The sequence below is a fragment of the Mytilus galloprovincialis genome, chromosome 6, assembly GCF_965363235.1.
Source record: "Mytilus galloprovincialis chromosome 6, xbMytGall1.hap1.1, whole genome shotgun sequence".
NCBI lineage: Eukaryota > Metazoa > Mollusca > Bivalvia > Mytilida > Mytilidae > Mytilus > Mytilus galloprovincialis.
Window position 1 is genome coordinate 46695884 of NC_134843.1, and position 13162 is coordinate 46709045.

At 32.8% G+C, this 13162-nt stretch overlaps 1 protein-coding gene across 1 annotated transcript in view; it reads left to right on the top strand.

The window, feature by feature from the left end:
• The window catches only part of LOC143079719 (GPI-anchor transamidase component PIGT-like), a 131674-nt gene that overhangs the window by 91202 nt on the left and 27310 nt on the right, over positions 1-13162 (top strand). Inside the window, exon 6 of the mRNA XM_076255260.1 lies at positions 11401-11495. Coding sequence (XP_076111375.1) covers positions 11401-11495 — 95 coding nt within the window. The remainder of the gene's footprint in view (positions 1-11400; positions 11496-13162) is intronic.

Genomic DNA, 13162 nt, shown 5'->3' on the forward strand with positions numbered 1-13162 from the left:
CTAGCTTTTATATTTTTGCTCAAAATCCTTTTGTAATTTTTATACGACCGCAAATTGCTGTATAGTATTATGTTATGTGTTGTCTGGGTCTTCATCTGAAAACATTTTGGTTTGCAGATATTAATAGTTATCAAAAGTACCAGGATTATAATTTTATACGCCGACGCGCGTTTCGTCTACATAAGACTCATCAGTGACGATCAGATCAAAATAGTTAAAAAGCCAAACAAATAGAAAGTTGAAGAGCATTGAGGACCCAAAATTCCAAAAAGTTGTGCCAAATACGGCTAAGGTAATCTACTCCTGGGGTAAGAAAATCCTTAGTTTTTCGAAAAATTCAAAGTTTTGTAAACAGAAAATTTATAAAAATGACCATATAATTGATATTCATGTCAACACCGAAGTGCTGACTACTGGGCTGGTGATACCCTCGGGGACGAAACGTCCACCAGCAGTGGCATCGACCCAGTGGTGTAAATAGTTATCAAAAGTACCAGGATTATAATTTTATACGCCGACGCGCGTTTCGTCTACATAAGACTCATCAGTGACGCTCAGATCAAAATAGTTAAAAAGCCAAACAAATACAAAGTTGAAGAGCATTGAGGACCCAAAATTCCAAAATGTTGTGCCAAATACGGCTAAGGTAATCTACTCCTAGGGTAAGAAAATCCTTAGTTTTTCGAAAAATTCAAAGTTTTGTAAACAGAAAATTTATAAAAATGACCATATAATTGATATTCATGTCAACACCGAAGTGCTGACTACTGGGCTGGTGATACCCTCGGGGACGAAACGTCCATCAGCAGTGGCATCGACCCAGTGGTGTAAAAAGTTATCAAAAGTACCAGGATTATAATTTTATACGCCGACGCGCGTTTCGTCTACATAAGACTCATCAGTGACGCTCAGATCAAAATAGTTAAAAAGCCAAACAAATACAAAGTTGAAGAGCATTGAGGACCCAAAATTCCAAAAAGTTGTGCCAAATACGGCTAAGGTAATCTACTCCTGGGGTAAGAAAATCCTTAGTTTTTCGAAAAATTCAAAGTTTTGTAAACAGAAAATTTATAAAAATGACCACATAATTGATATTCATGTCAACACCGAAGTGCTGACTACTGGGCTGGTGATACCCTCGGGGACGAAACGTCCACCAGCAGTGGCATCGACCCAGTGTTTTCATTAGTATCGATCATGGATCTTATTGAAATTTTAGCACACGGTTCCATGCCCTTGATGCAGAATTAGGGTCATTAATAATTTATTTTGCTTTAAGGACAATGGACATTCCTAGATTTTACTTTAGGGGACTGAGTCTATAAAAGGATTTTTTTCATCTTTTTTATTAAAAAAAATATGATTATGTTTAAAAGTGAGTCGGTGACATTTTATAACATTTAAAAAAATATTAACATTGTAATTCCCGACATTTTGTAATAATTTTGCACTGATGTAAAGTAGTGCTATAATGCCTTCTTTAATTTAGGGAACTGTAGGTGACCCACAACCTATATACAGATTTATATACTTTAAAATTTATAATTTAACTATCGAGATTTGATAAATCTGATAATCCACGAGTAACTATGTAAGAATCTGTTTCTCTAATGATAAAAAAATTCATTTTATTTTTTTGTTAATTGTCAATTCCTAATGTTTGGTCTTCTTGTGTTGTTGGGCTACTGGCTGTGAAGTATCCAGCCACCGATAGGTCTGACGTCACTGGTGGTACCAATGAGTAATGAAAGGTGTTTGATGATGAAGACGGCAATGTATGCTGACTCTCTGTTTGGTTATCAGTGCCTGAAACTGCTTCCTGTGTTGCACTAGAGCGCATACCACACACACTTGACAATCTGTCATCTGATAGTCTGACTCCACTGCTGTCAATTAGGTGTAAACCAGCTCCTTTCAACTGTTTGATCATTGCTGCAGCTATTTCATCTGCTGTTAGCTGCGCTGTTGTACTTGCACTGTTCATCACAGGAGCTGTTGATGGAGTTGGACCAATGTTTTGAACCCGTTTCCGCCCTCTTGATGTATTACTGGTAGTTGTTTCCTCAGTTGGCAAATCCACGGGATCTATGACAAGGTCCCTGTCTGTGAGGTCGGAAGAAGCAGCTTTTCTTTTGGATCTAGCTCTTTGTTCATGCATCTTTAAAGTAAACAAAAATAATTCTTGAATACCTGATAATGCGTTTTGACTATAATATAACATCAGAAAAATATGCATACATGTATATCACTTATATAATACTATTCATTGTTAATTGTTCATACAAAAAGTTCACGCAACGATCAATGTGGCACACAAAAATGCAATATTATATGTCAACTACATTGTAACCATACATGATAATAACCATGTAAAGTATGGAACATGTAAAAAAGTATGTAAATAAAACCAGTGTAATCTGATACATAAATACCAAAATGCACCATGAATATCAGAAACATAACCATAATGATGGTTAACCATATGTATGTATAATGATACAAAATATAACCATATAACCAGTGCAAATTGATACCATTTTACAAAATTGCACTGACATATATGATAACCATAGCCATAATGATGGCAATTAAAGCATGTGTATAACGATACATTTGTGTGCCACACTAATTGAATAAATTAAACAAGAGCAGTGGATTGTCTGCAATAATTTGTATATATATACTTATTAAAGTATCATTAATGACTGATGCATAAGTTTTCATGAATAACAAAACAATGATGTCCATGTACAGATAATAGCATACTATAACTAAGCTTTTAGTTTATTATAAGTTAACTATGTAAACGTCCTGTTAGATATCTCTTTTTCAGTTTGGTTTTATTAATTAAAATTATTTCATACAATTTGCACTACCGACAGCCGCACGAATACTTTTAGCATATATGTGCATACCTTCACCATTTAAATGAACTTTATCTGACAACGAAGCTTTCGTGTTTTTCCTCAGGCCCCAATCTGGTTTAAAAGTGTCAAAAACTTGCATAAATTTTGGTTTTCGAATGCATTTACGACCTGGACGCAATGTACTTCCACCGAAACCGGCAAATTGAACCTGAATTTCGGTACCATCGAATCCTAAATTGTATAGCCCTTCTGCACGATTCTCGTACAAAAATGATTCTAATCTATGTACAAATGAATGACCAAATATTAAAACACGATGAATCATAATAAACAAATTTACAATTTACAATATAAAAATAATACAAATATTTTGAATATGAAACGAAAATTTTGAATAAAAGAATATTTTAGATGGCTTTTACCCTTGAACAAGTTCTGTGTAATCCTAACTACGTCTTTTCTGTAATTGTCAGTTATCTTCTTTCCAAAATTGAATAAAGCCTCTTTCAGGAACAAACTTGAAAATTGAAAATCTTTACTTTTCTGGCAAAACAAAAATAGCGTCTAGTAGCATTCAGTGCAATTGCGATAATGCGGGCACAACTTGACGCTTGTTGAACGTTAGCATGCACTTTAACCTCATGGGTCAATTAAAATATTTGTGGCCAATGATAAGTAGAATTGACCCTGATCATTCATGACCATGCTGACCTTGACTGCCTGTAATCGAAAACTTGCATAATTCCTAGACAAAGACCATGGAAATTTTCGGTTTCTTATTACACCATTGATAAGAAATAAAACCTACACAAGTTTAAAGCTAAAATTTAGTGTATAAAAATTTACTGCCAAAAATGTTTTTATCAAAATATTTTTCTTTTTTTGTTAACCGAAAATCCCCTTCGAGTGCCTTTCACATTGCACGAAGTTGTCAATTCATTAACACCTGTTGTAGCATGTTTTGATTCATCCAGTTAGCTAAAAAGGTCATGACCCTTAAAATCATCCAATGATCTTTTGAGTCACCGGCAACCACAAGTTAAATTTTTTTTTACAATGGGTTCGGAAAGGGATAAATATTCATAGAATCAGAGAAATATATATATGGGTCTATATCTATATATACAGCAATTATACCATCAAAAAAAAGTCCCCTAATTTTTTATACAATTTCAAAAAAAAAAAAAATGACATCGGAGCTTAAAAAACAATATTGTTATTTCCAATTTAATAAAAATGACAGAAAACAATGTCAAATTATACATTTAAAATCTGTCATACGTAGTCTGGGCTTGTGCATACTTTTTTTTGTATCACTTATGATTTAAGGGTATTGCCATGAGAATGTGCTATCAATCAAAATGAACGTTACAAAGGATGCTGCATTAGAATTGCACATTATTGTACAATAGCAAGAAGTCTATACATACACAGTTTTGGGCAAGAACACAGTTTTTTCGCAATAGCAAGATATCTTCAATTGCACAGAATTGTGCAACAACACAGTATTGCACAATAACAAGAATTCTTCAATTGCACAGAATTGCACAATAGCACAGTATTGCACAACAGCAAGAAAGCTTCAATTGAAAATAAATACATTTTTTACAAGTCTTTAATTTTTTTTGGTTCTAACCTTGTATTACTTTTTTGGATATTGAGCCCTATTTTTAAATTGGTTAACATTGAAGTCAAAAGGGTCCAAAATTTAAGTTTGTTTGATTTCATCAAAAACTGTATTATTGCAACTGTATGATATGCTGAATCTTGTTGTGAATTAAGATTTTAAACCAGATTTTCAAAGTAAAAATTGGATATAGAACTAGGTATGTAAGGCGTCAAGCAGGCAATCAGGGGACTGCCAAAATGTGTCCATTCATTTTCAAACGCTTTGCCAATTTTTTTCAAATTTAGATACATTGTATGTTGTTTTCTGTGACTAAATGAAGGTTATTTAGTTCAATTTTCACCACTTTAGCCTTTCTCATTTTTGATTTCTTCACCCTTTTGGTAGATTATTATGTGATTGACTTTTTTTCCTATGAACAGCATGGGTTAAGAAATCCACTAGCCCAATGCCCAGGCCTAGAGCATAAATTTACAACTCTGCAATCGATAAGTGTAACCAAATATGACCGACAGACTAGTAACAAAAAGTTCTAAATTCCTAAATACAAAGTGGAAAATCCCTTCATCTCTATTCTATCTTAGCAAATCAAATTTAATTAAGTCATCTGGAATTCAAATTATTTAAACTGATATTTTGTTTTTTTTAAATATCTGTGACAAACTTTTTATAAAACCACAAAATATTTGCGGTTCTATATTGTTTTCATGTCTACGCAGGCATTTGGTTTTCATACAATTACTATAGTATAAGTAAATGGAAATCTATGAAATTTAAACACAGGGTTTATGACCACAAAAAAAAGGTTGGGTTTGATTTTGGGGGTTATGGTCCCAACAGTTTAGGAATTAGGGTAAAAGAAAGGGCCCTAATAAGCATTTTTCTAGTTTCCAGACAAGAACTTGTGGAATGGTTAATGGATCTCTGAAATTATGCCACTAGTTTCCATACCACAAAGGGATGGCTCAAACCACTTAGGAATTAAGGGACAAAAAAGGGGATAACAAGGGTTTCCTGGTTAATACAACAAATGGAAGTTTTTAACAACCTTGACTGGCTATACAGCCCTTGCAGTCGGTTATACTTAATGTACAATTAATTTTATACAAAACATAATTTAAAAGCAGTATAAGGGAAGTAATTCAAACACAACAGGGACAATTTGTTCTCAAGATTTTAGAAATGAAGAAGAAAATTTCTTCAAATATTTTTTTTTTAGGTGGGGGGAGGATCGCAATTTGAAACAGAACAGACCTGAAAACTAATCCGATTTTCATGGTATCATCCCGATTTTCATCCCTCAACCCGAATCCTGATATCCGGATCGTAAAACAGGGCAAAATCCTGATTATCTACGCTAATCAATGGTCACACTAGGTGTCATTATTTGTTGTTGCAAGTAATCAGATTACTTGATAGCTCATAATAATCCTCAAAATTAATTAATACTTGTAAAAAGAAATTCGGTCAGACGGCCTTTCAATTTTAATCAATTAATCATACAAGCACAATTTGCACCATTTATCGAAGTTCCATGACAAAATTGTAATAAGCTGACAGAACATTTAGTCTAGCGATAGACTGACCCCCTGTCCCTTTGTTCCAGCACAAATGTGTTAGCTCCCCTTATCTAACAGTGCTCTGTGGTACTGTTGGTGACAGATAAACAAATAATTTAAAATAGGCAACATCAATGTCTGCACAACAGTAATCCTGCCAATAATTAAGATTTTGTTTAAATTACACATACTATATGTATATCATCATATCGCCTCATTATACTTTTTATAAGTGTATTGTTGACTCAGACATTTCTACCCATGTGACTTATGTTTTTGACTCATAACAGAACGTATTACACGGATATTATAGAATGTAAAATAACAATCCTTATTATTCCACAGTATGTATATATTGATAGCTAAATCAATATTTGATTGGTTGAGACTATCCCACTTGTCATTGAACAAAACTTCATATTCCCTTCTGAGCATCATATTCCACTCTGATCATCATATTTCCCTCTGTAGATCGGGATCTCATCGTATGAAGTTACACGTTTATAATGTACATTAAGTTTTGAAGGTGTTTTTTCAAATAGCGCTAGTAAAGTCATAACCGTTAGTGTTAAAGTTATTCTGGAACTTTTATACTAATATAGTTAGTATAATAGTTCCATATTTATTCCAGCGTAAAAACAAAAAGACAATTAATTATTTTTTTTGAAATTGTTATTTGGGTGGAGAGTTGTCTCATTGGCACTCACACCACATCTTCCTATATCTTTTGATCCGTACTGTGTATCAATGTTTATGTCGTGTTTAGTTATTTTAACAAGTAAATAAGAAAATAAAGTATGTACATTCATATCTTATAATCTGATAGTAAACAAAGTATAGGCAGTGGAATAAAACATTTATTCTCGTTAGCTTTGAGAGATATGAAGATTTGATCACCCTAAAAAAATCAAACATTTGTTCATGAAAATATTTTTTTTAAAAGAACAAAGAAAATGTTTTGTCCTGAGAAATATAAAAATCAAGAACACCGAAAATTTGTGTTAAGGCATCTCAAGAACATTTTGCAACAAATGCAAGAAAACATGAGTCTCTTTTCAAATCCAATTTATTAGAATAACGAATTATTCAAGAATTGAATGCTTCTTTTTGTAACTTTATTGGTGTGTAAAAGTGTTGACCAAATGTGCACACGGTCAACACTTTTACAACCCTATGAAGTTTCAAAAAGAAGCATTCAAAACTTATAATTACACTTTTTAGCTAGGATCATGAAAACATGATTTTTACGCCCCACCTACGATAGTAGAGGGGCATTATGTTTTCTGGTCTGTGCGTCTGTTCGTCCGTCCGTCCGTCTGTCCCGCTTCAGGTTAAAGTTTTTGGTCAAGGTAGTTTTTGATGAAGTTGAATTCCAATCGACTTCAAACTTAGTATACATGTTCCCTATGATATGATCTTTTTAATTTTAATGCCAAATTAGAGGGTTTACCCCAATTTCACGGTCCACTGAACATAGAAAATGATAGTGCGAGTGGGGCATTCGTGTACTGGAGACACATTCTTGTTATTTAATTAAGCTGTGCACTTTGCACTTTATTGTGGGACCTCGTGTCATCATAAATGGTAAGTTTTATTGTGTAATGAAGTTGATTAAGGAATAACGTGATACTGCAGTGTAGTCAATCGGAATAACATATTATAATGAAACATACATCTAATGTAATTACAACAGAATAGTGTCCACCATGCACTTGCACTGCATTATCATTAGAATAGTTGAATAGAATGATATACAAATGAATGAAAATTGTATATAAATGTTATACAAATATTTATGTATTATATGACAACAAATAAAGGCAACAGTGATATACCACTCTTCAAAACTCATAAATCCATGGACAAAAAACAAAATCGGGGTAACAAACTAAAACTGAGGGAAACGCATTAAATATAAGAGGAGAACAACAACACAACATTAAAATGTAACACACACAGAAACGGACTAAGCATTAGACAAAATCCTATGAGAATAACAAATATAACAAACCAGAGTATACTGATAACAGAGATAAAAGAGACATATAAACATATATGTTCTTCTGATAGCAAATGAATATATAACTACATTGTCAATATAATAGTTATTACATTGAGCTTGAATTCCCAGTCATTTATTTATTCATCATCCACACAGGAACTCGTCTCAGAGAAAAATATATATTATGTAATTTAATCTAACTTTCAGGAAATAAGACATGAATTTTTTATACGACCGCAAAAATTAAAAATTTTTTGGTCATATATTGGTATTACGTTGGCGTCGTCGTCATCGTCGTCGTCGTCGTCCGAAGACATTTGGTTTTTGCACTCTAACTTTAGAAAAAGTAAATAGAAATCTATGAAATTTAAACACAAGGTTTATGAACATCAAAGGAAGGTTGGGATTGATTTTGGGTGTTTTGGTCCCAACAGTTTAGGAACAAGGGGCCAAAAAGGTCCCAAATAAGTATTTTTCTTGGTTTTCGCACAATAACTTTGGTATAAGTGAACAGAAATCTATGAAATTTTAACATAAGGTCTATGACCACAAAAGGAAGGTTGGGATTGATTTTTGTCGAGCCTTCGACTTTAGTCGAAAAAGCGAGATTAAGCGATCCTACATTCCGTCGTCGTCGGCGTCGTCGTCGTCGGCGTCTACAAATATTCACTCTGTGGTTAAAGTTTTTGAAATTTTAATAACTTTCTTAAACTATAGTGAATTTCTACCAAACTTGGACAGAAGCTTGTTTATGATCATAAGAAAGTATCCAGAAGTAAATTTTGTAAAAATAAAATTCCATTTTTTCTGTATTTTACTTATAAATGGGACTTAGTTTTTCTGCGAGGAAACATTACATTCACTCTGTGGTTAAAGTTTTAAAATTTTAATAACTTTCATAAACTATCCTTGATGATTTGTACCAAACTTAGACAGAAGCTTGTTTATGATCATAAGATAGTATCAAGAAGAAAATTTTGCAAAAATAAATTTCCACTTTTCTGTATTTTACTTATAAATGGACTTAATTTTTTTGCCAGAAAAAAACATTCACTCTGTGATTTAAGTTTTTAAAATTTTTATAATGTTCTTAAACTGTCCTGGATTTCTACCAAACTTAGACAAAAGCTTGTTTCTGATCATAAGATGTTATTCAGAAGTAAGTTTTGTAAAAAAAAAAAATCACTTTTTCCGTATTTTACTTATAAATGGACTTAATTTTTCTTCCAGTTAACATTACATACAGTCTGCAGTTAAAGTTTATTAAACATTTATTAGATTCATAAACTATCCTGGATTTTTTTACCAAACTTGGAAACTTCTTTCAATCAAAAGACAGTATCGAGAGGGAAATTTTAATTGATGTTTTTCCTCAGTTTTGTTGAGTCTGCGATTAACAGCAAAAGTAGGCGAGACACTGGGTTCCGTGGAACCCTTACGAATTTTTGGAGTTTTAGTCCCAACAGTTTAGGAATTAGGGGCCAAAAACAGGTCCCAAAGAAGCATTTTTGCACAATAACTTTAGTAAAAGTTAATAGAAATCTATCAAATTTTAACACACGGTTTATGACCACAAAAGAAAGGTTTGGATTGATTTTGGGAGTTTTAGTCCCAACGAATTAAGGGCAAAAAGGGTCCAAAATTAAACTGTTTGATTTCATCAAAAAATGAATCATTGGGGTTCTTTGATATGCCAAATCTAACCGTGTATTCAGATCTTAATTTTTGGTCCTGTTTTCAAATTTTTCTACATTAAGGTCCAAAGGGTCCAAAATTAAACTTAGCTTGATTTTAACAAAAATTAAATTCTTGGGGTTCTTTGATATGCTAAATCTAAACATGTACTTAGATTTTTTATTATGGGCCCAGTTTTCAAGTTGGTCCAAATCGGGGTCCAAAATTATCATATTAAGTATTGTGCAATAGCAAGAAATTTTCAATTGCACAGTATTCCGCAATAGCAAGAAATTTTCAATTGCACAGTATTGCGCAATAGCAAGAAATTTTCAAATGCACAGTATTGTGCAATAGTAAGAAATATTCAATTGCACAGTATTGCCCAATAGCAAGAAAAATCTAATTATACAATATTGCGCAATAGCAAGAAATTTTCAGTTGCACAGTTTTGCGCAATAGTAAGAAATATTCAATTGCACAGTATTGTCCCGTTTTCAAATTGTTTTACATTAAGGTCCAAAGGGTCAAAAATTAAACTTTGTTTGATTTCAACCTGGATATTGGACCATAATAGGTAAATGTCCAATTTTTAAATTTTTAAGTTTTTAAGCTAAGAGGATTAATATCAACAGCATAGTGATCAATTGCTCAAAAGCGAAAACAATATTTTTAAGTTCATTAGACCACATTCGTTCTGTGTCAGAAACCTATGCTGTGTCAACTATTTAATCACAATCCAAATTTAGAGTTGTATCAAGCTTAAATGTTGTGTCCATACTTGCCCCAACTGTTCAGGGTTCAACCTCTGCCATCGTATAAAGCTGCACCCTGCGGAGCATTTGGTTTCTTCTGAGACCAGTGTTTGTAACCATCAACTAGAACTTGTGCCAATGTGGTCATCAGTTGTTCAGTACTTTAGTATTTTGATTATTTTCTATCCAGAGAACCTGTGTTTTAGAAAAATTAGTATGCATGCATGTTACCCAGATGTATTTTCTAACAGGATGAGAGAAATTTCATCAGGAAACTGTAAAAGATTGTCCTCAACTGATGTAACTGTAATGCAACCTTTTTAATGCCCCACCTATGATAGTAGAGGTGCATTATATTTTCTGGTCTGTGCGTCTGTTCGTGCATCCGGATGTTCGTTCCTTCTTTTGTTCGTCCGTCCTACTTCAGGTTAAAGTTTTTGGTCAAGGTAGTTTTTTGATGAAGTTGAAGTCCAATCAATTTGAAACTGAATACACATGTTCCCTGTGATATGACCTTTCTAATTTTAATGCCAAATTAGAGTTTTTACCCCACTTTGAGGGTCCAGTGAAAATAGAAAATGAGTCATGTGGGGCATCTGTGTACTGAGGACGCATTCTTGTTTCATTTATCATATTTTAAGTGGTAATATCTCAACACATAGAATGAAAATATAAGGAGACAAGGGATCACCTTATAGACTCATTCTTTAGAGAGAAAACTGATTAGGGTTCTCCCTGATTTACAGCTGATTTAATATTGATATAAAAATATTTGGTTTTAGCAAAAGCTAAATACGATAGATTGAAACTGTAAAAAGAAAAATTGATCAGCAATTGATAATTTTGACTTTTAGGTGACTTCTTCAATTAGCTAGTTGATTCAGTGTTTATATCATTGAATACATTTTAATTGTAGATTGGAGTTTTAAGAAGACATTGGGACAGCCTCTAAGTTCACAGTGTTCTATGGCCACACTTAGTAAAATATATGTTGATATAACATCTCAGCAGGTATGATCAATTTAAAGGGAAAATTCGCAAAAAAAAGAAAAATATATTATGTTGTTTGTGCCTAAAAATTCAAATTTATTGATATTATTTTTTATTAGCATCGATTTTAAATTCAGACTCAACTTTCTACATGTAGCCATCTTGACGTCTTCCTGATTAAAAACAACTAACATGTTTATCTATTGTCATAAAAATTCATAATATCTAATAAAATTAGTAGATTTAGCTAACAAAGTACTTGAATAGAGTAACATTATTTGTTAGTGGAAAATTGTTTTAATGTTAATTAGGCTTGAATTAAAAATTGTTTGCTCTTCCCTCTCTGTGATTAAAGTAAGATAACTCTGGTCAATTTTTCTTATTGGTATTTATGAATTTTAAACATTTAAAAACAAATAAAAGAAATTATAGATATACATAGATGTCTTTGATAAACTAATGAAAAAAAACGAGTATCTAGTACATTTACAAGATTTTGTAACGATTTTAAATTCAATAAAAACACTATATGTAAAAGATAAAATCATAACCCTGTTTAAGGTAGACAATCAACACATTGACTTTATGAAATTGACTATAAAGGGCAATAATTCCTTAAAGGGTCAACTGACCATTTTGATCATGTTGACTTATTTGTAGATCTTACTTTGCTGAACATTATTGTTGTTTACAGTTTATCTCTATCTATAATAGTATTCAAGATAATAACAAAAAAAAACCAGCAAAATTTCCTTAAAAATTACCAATTTGGGGGCAGCAACCCAACAACAAATTGTCCAATTCATCTGAAAATTTCAGGGCAGATAGATATTTACTTGATGAACTTTAACCCCTTGTAAGATTTGCTCTAAATGCTTTGGTTTTAGAGTTATAAGCCAAAATCTGCATTTTACCCCTATGTTCTATTTTTAGCCATGATGGCCATCTTGGTTGGGTTGCTGAGTCACCGCACACATTTTTAAAACTAAATACCCTAATAATGATTGTGGCTAAGTTTGGTTAAATTTACCCTAGTAGTTTGAGAGGAGAAGAATTTTGTAAAAGATTACAAAACTTTAGGAAAAATTGGTAAAAATGACTATAAAGGGCAATAACTCCTTAAGGGGTTAACTGACCATTTTGCTCATGTTGACTTATTTGTAGATCTTACTTTGCTGAACATTATGGATGTTGACAGTTTATCTCTATCTATAACAATATTCAAGATAATAACTGAAAATGGCAAAATTTCCTTAAAATTACCAATTTAGGGGCAGCAACCCAAAAACCAGTTGTCCGATTCATCTGAAAATTTCAGGGCATATAGATCTTGACTTAATAAACAATTTCGGATTGGCTCTAAATGCTTTGGTTTCAGAGTTATAAGCCAAACTATGCATTTTACCCCTATGTTCTATTTTTAGCCAGGCTGGCCATCTTGGTTGGTTTGGGGGGTCACCAGACACATTTTTATCTCACCTGGCCCGAAGGGCCAAGTGAGCTTTTTTTCCATCACTTGATTTCCGGTGTCCGGCGTCTGGCGGCGTCCGTCGTCCGGCGTCGTCCTGCGTCCGGCGGGAACTTTTACAAAAATCTTCTCCTCTGAAACTACTGGGCCAAATTTAACCAAACTTGACCACAATCATCATTGGGGTATCTAGTTTTAAAAGTGTGTCTGGTGATTCGCC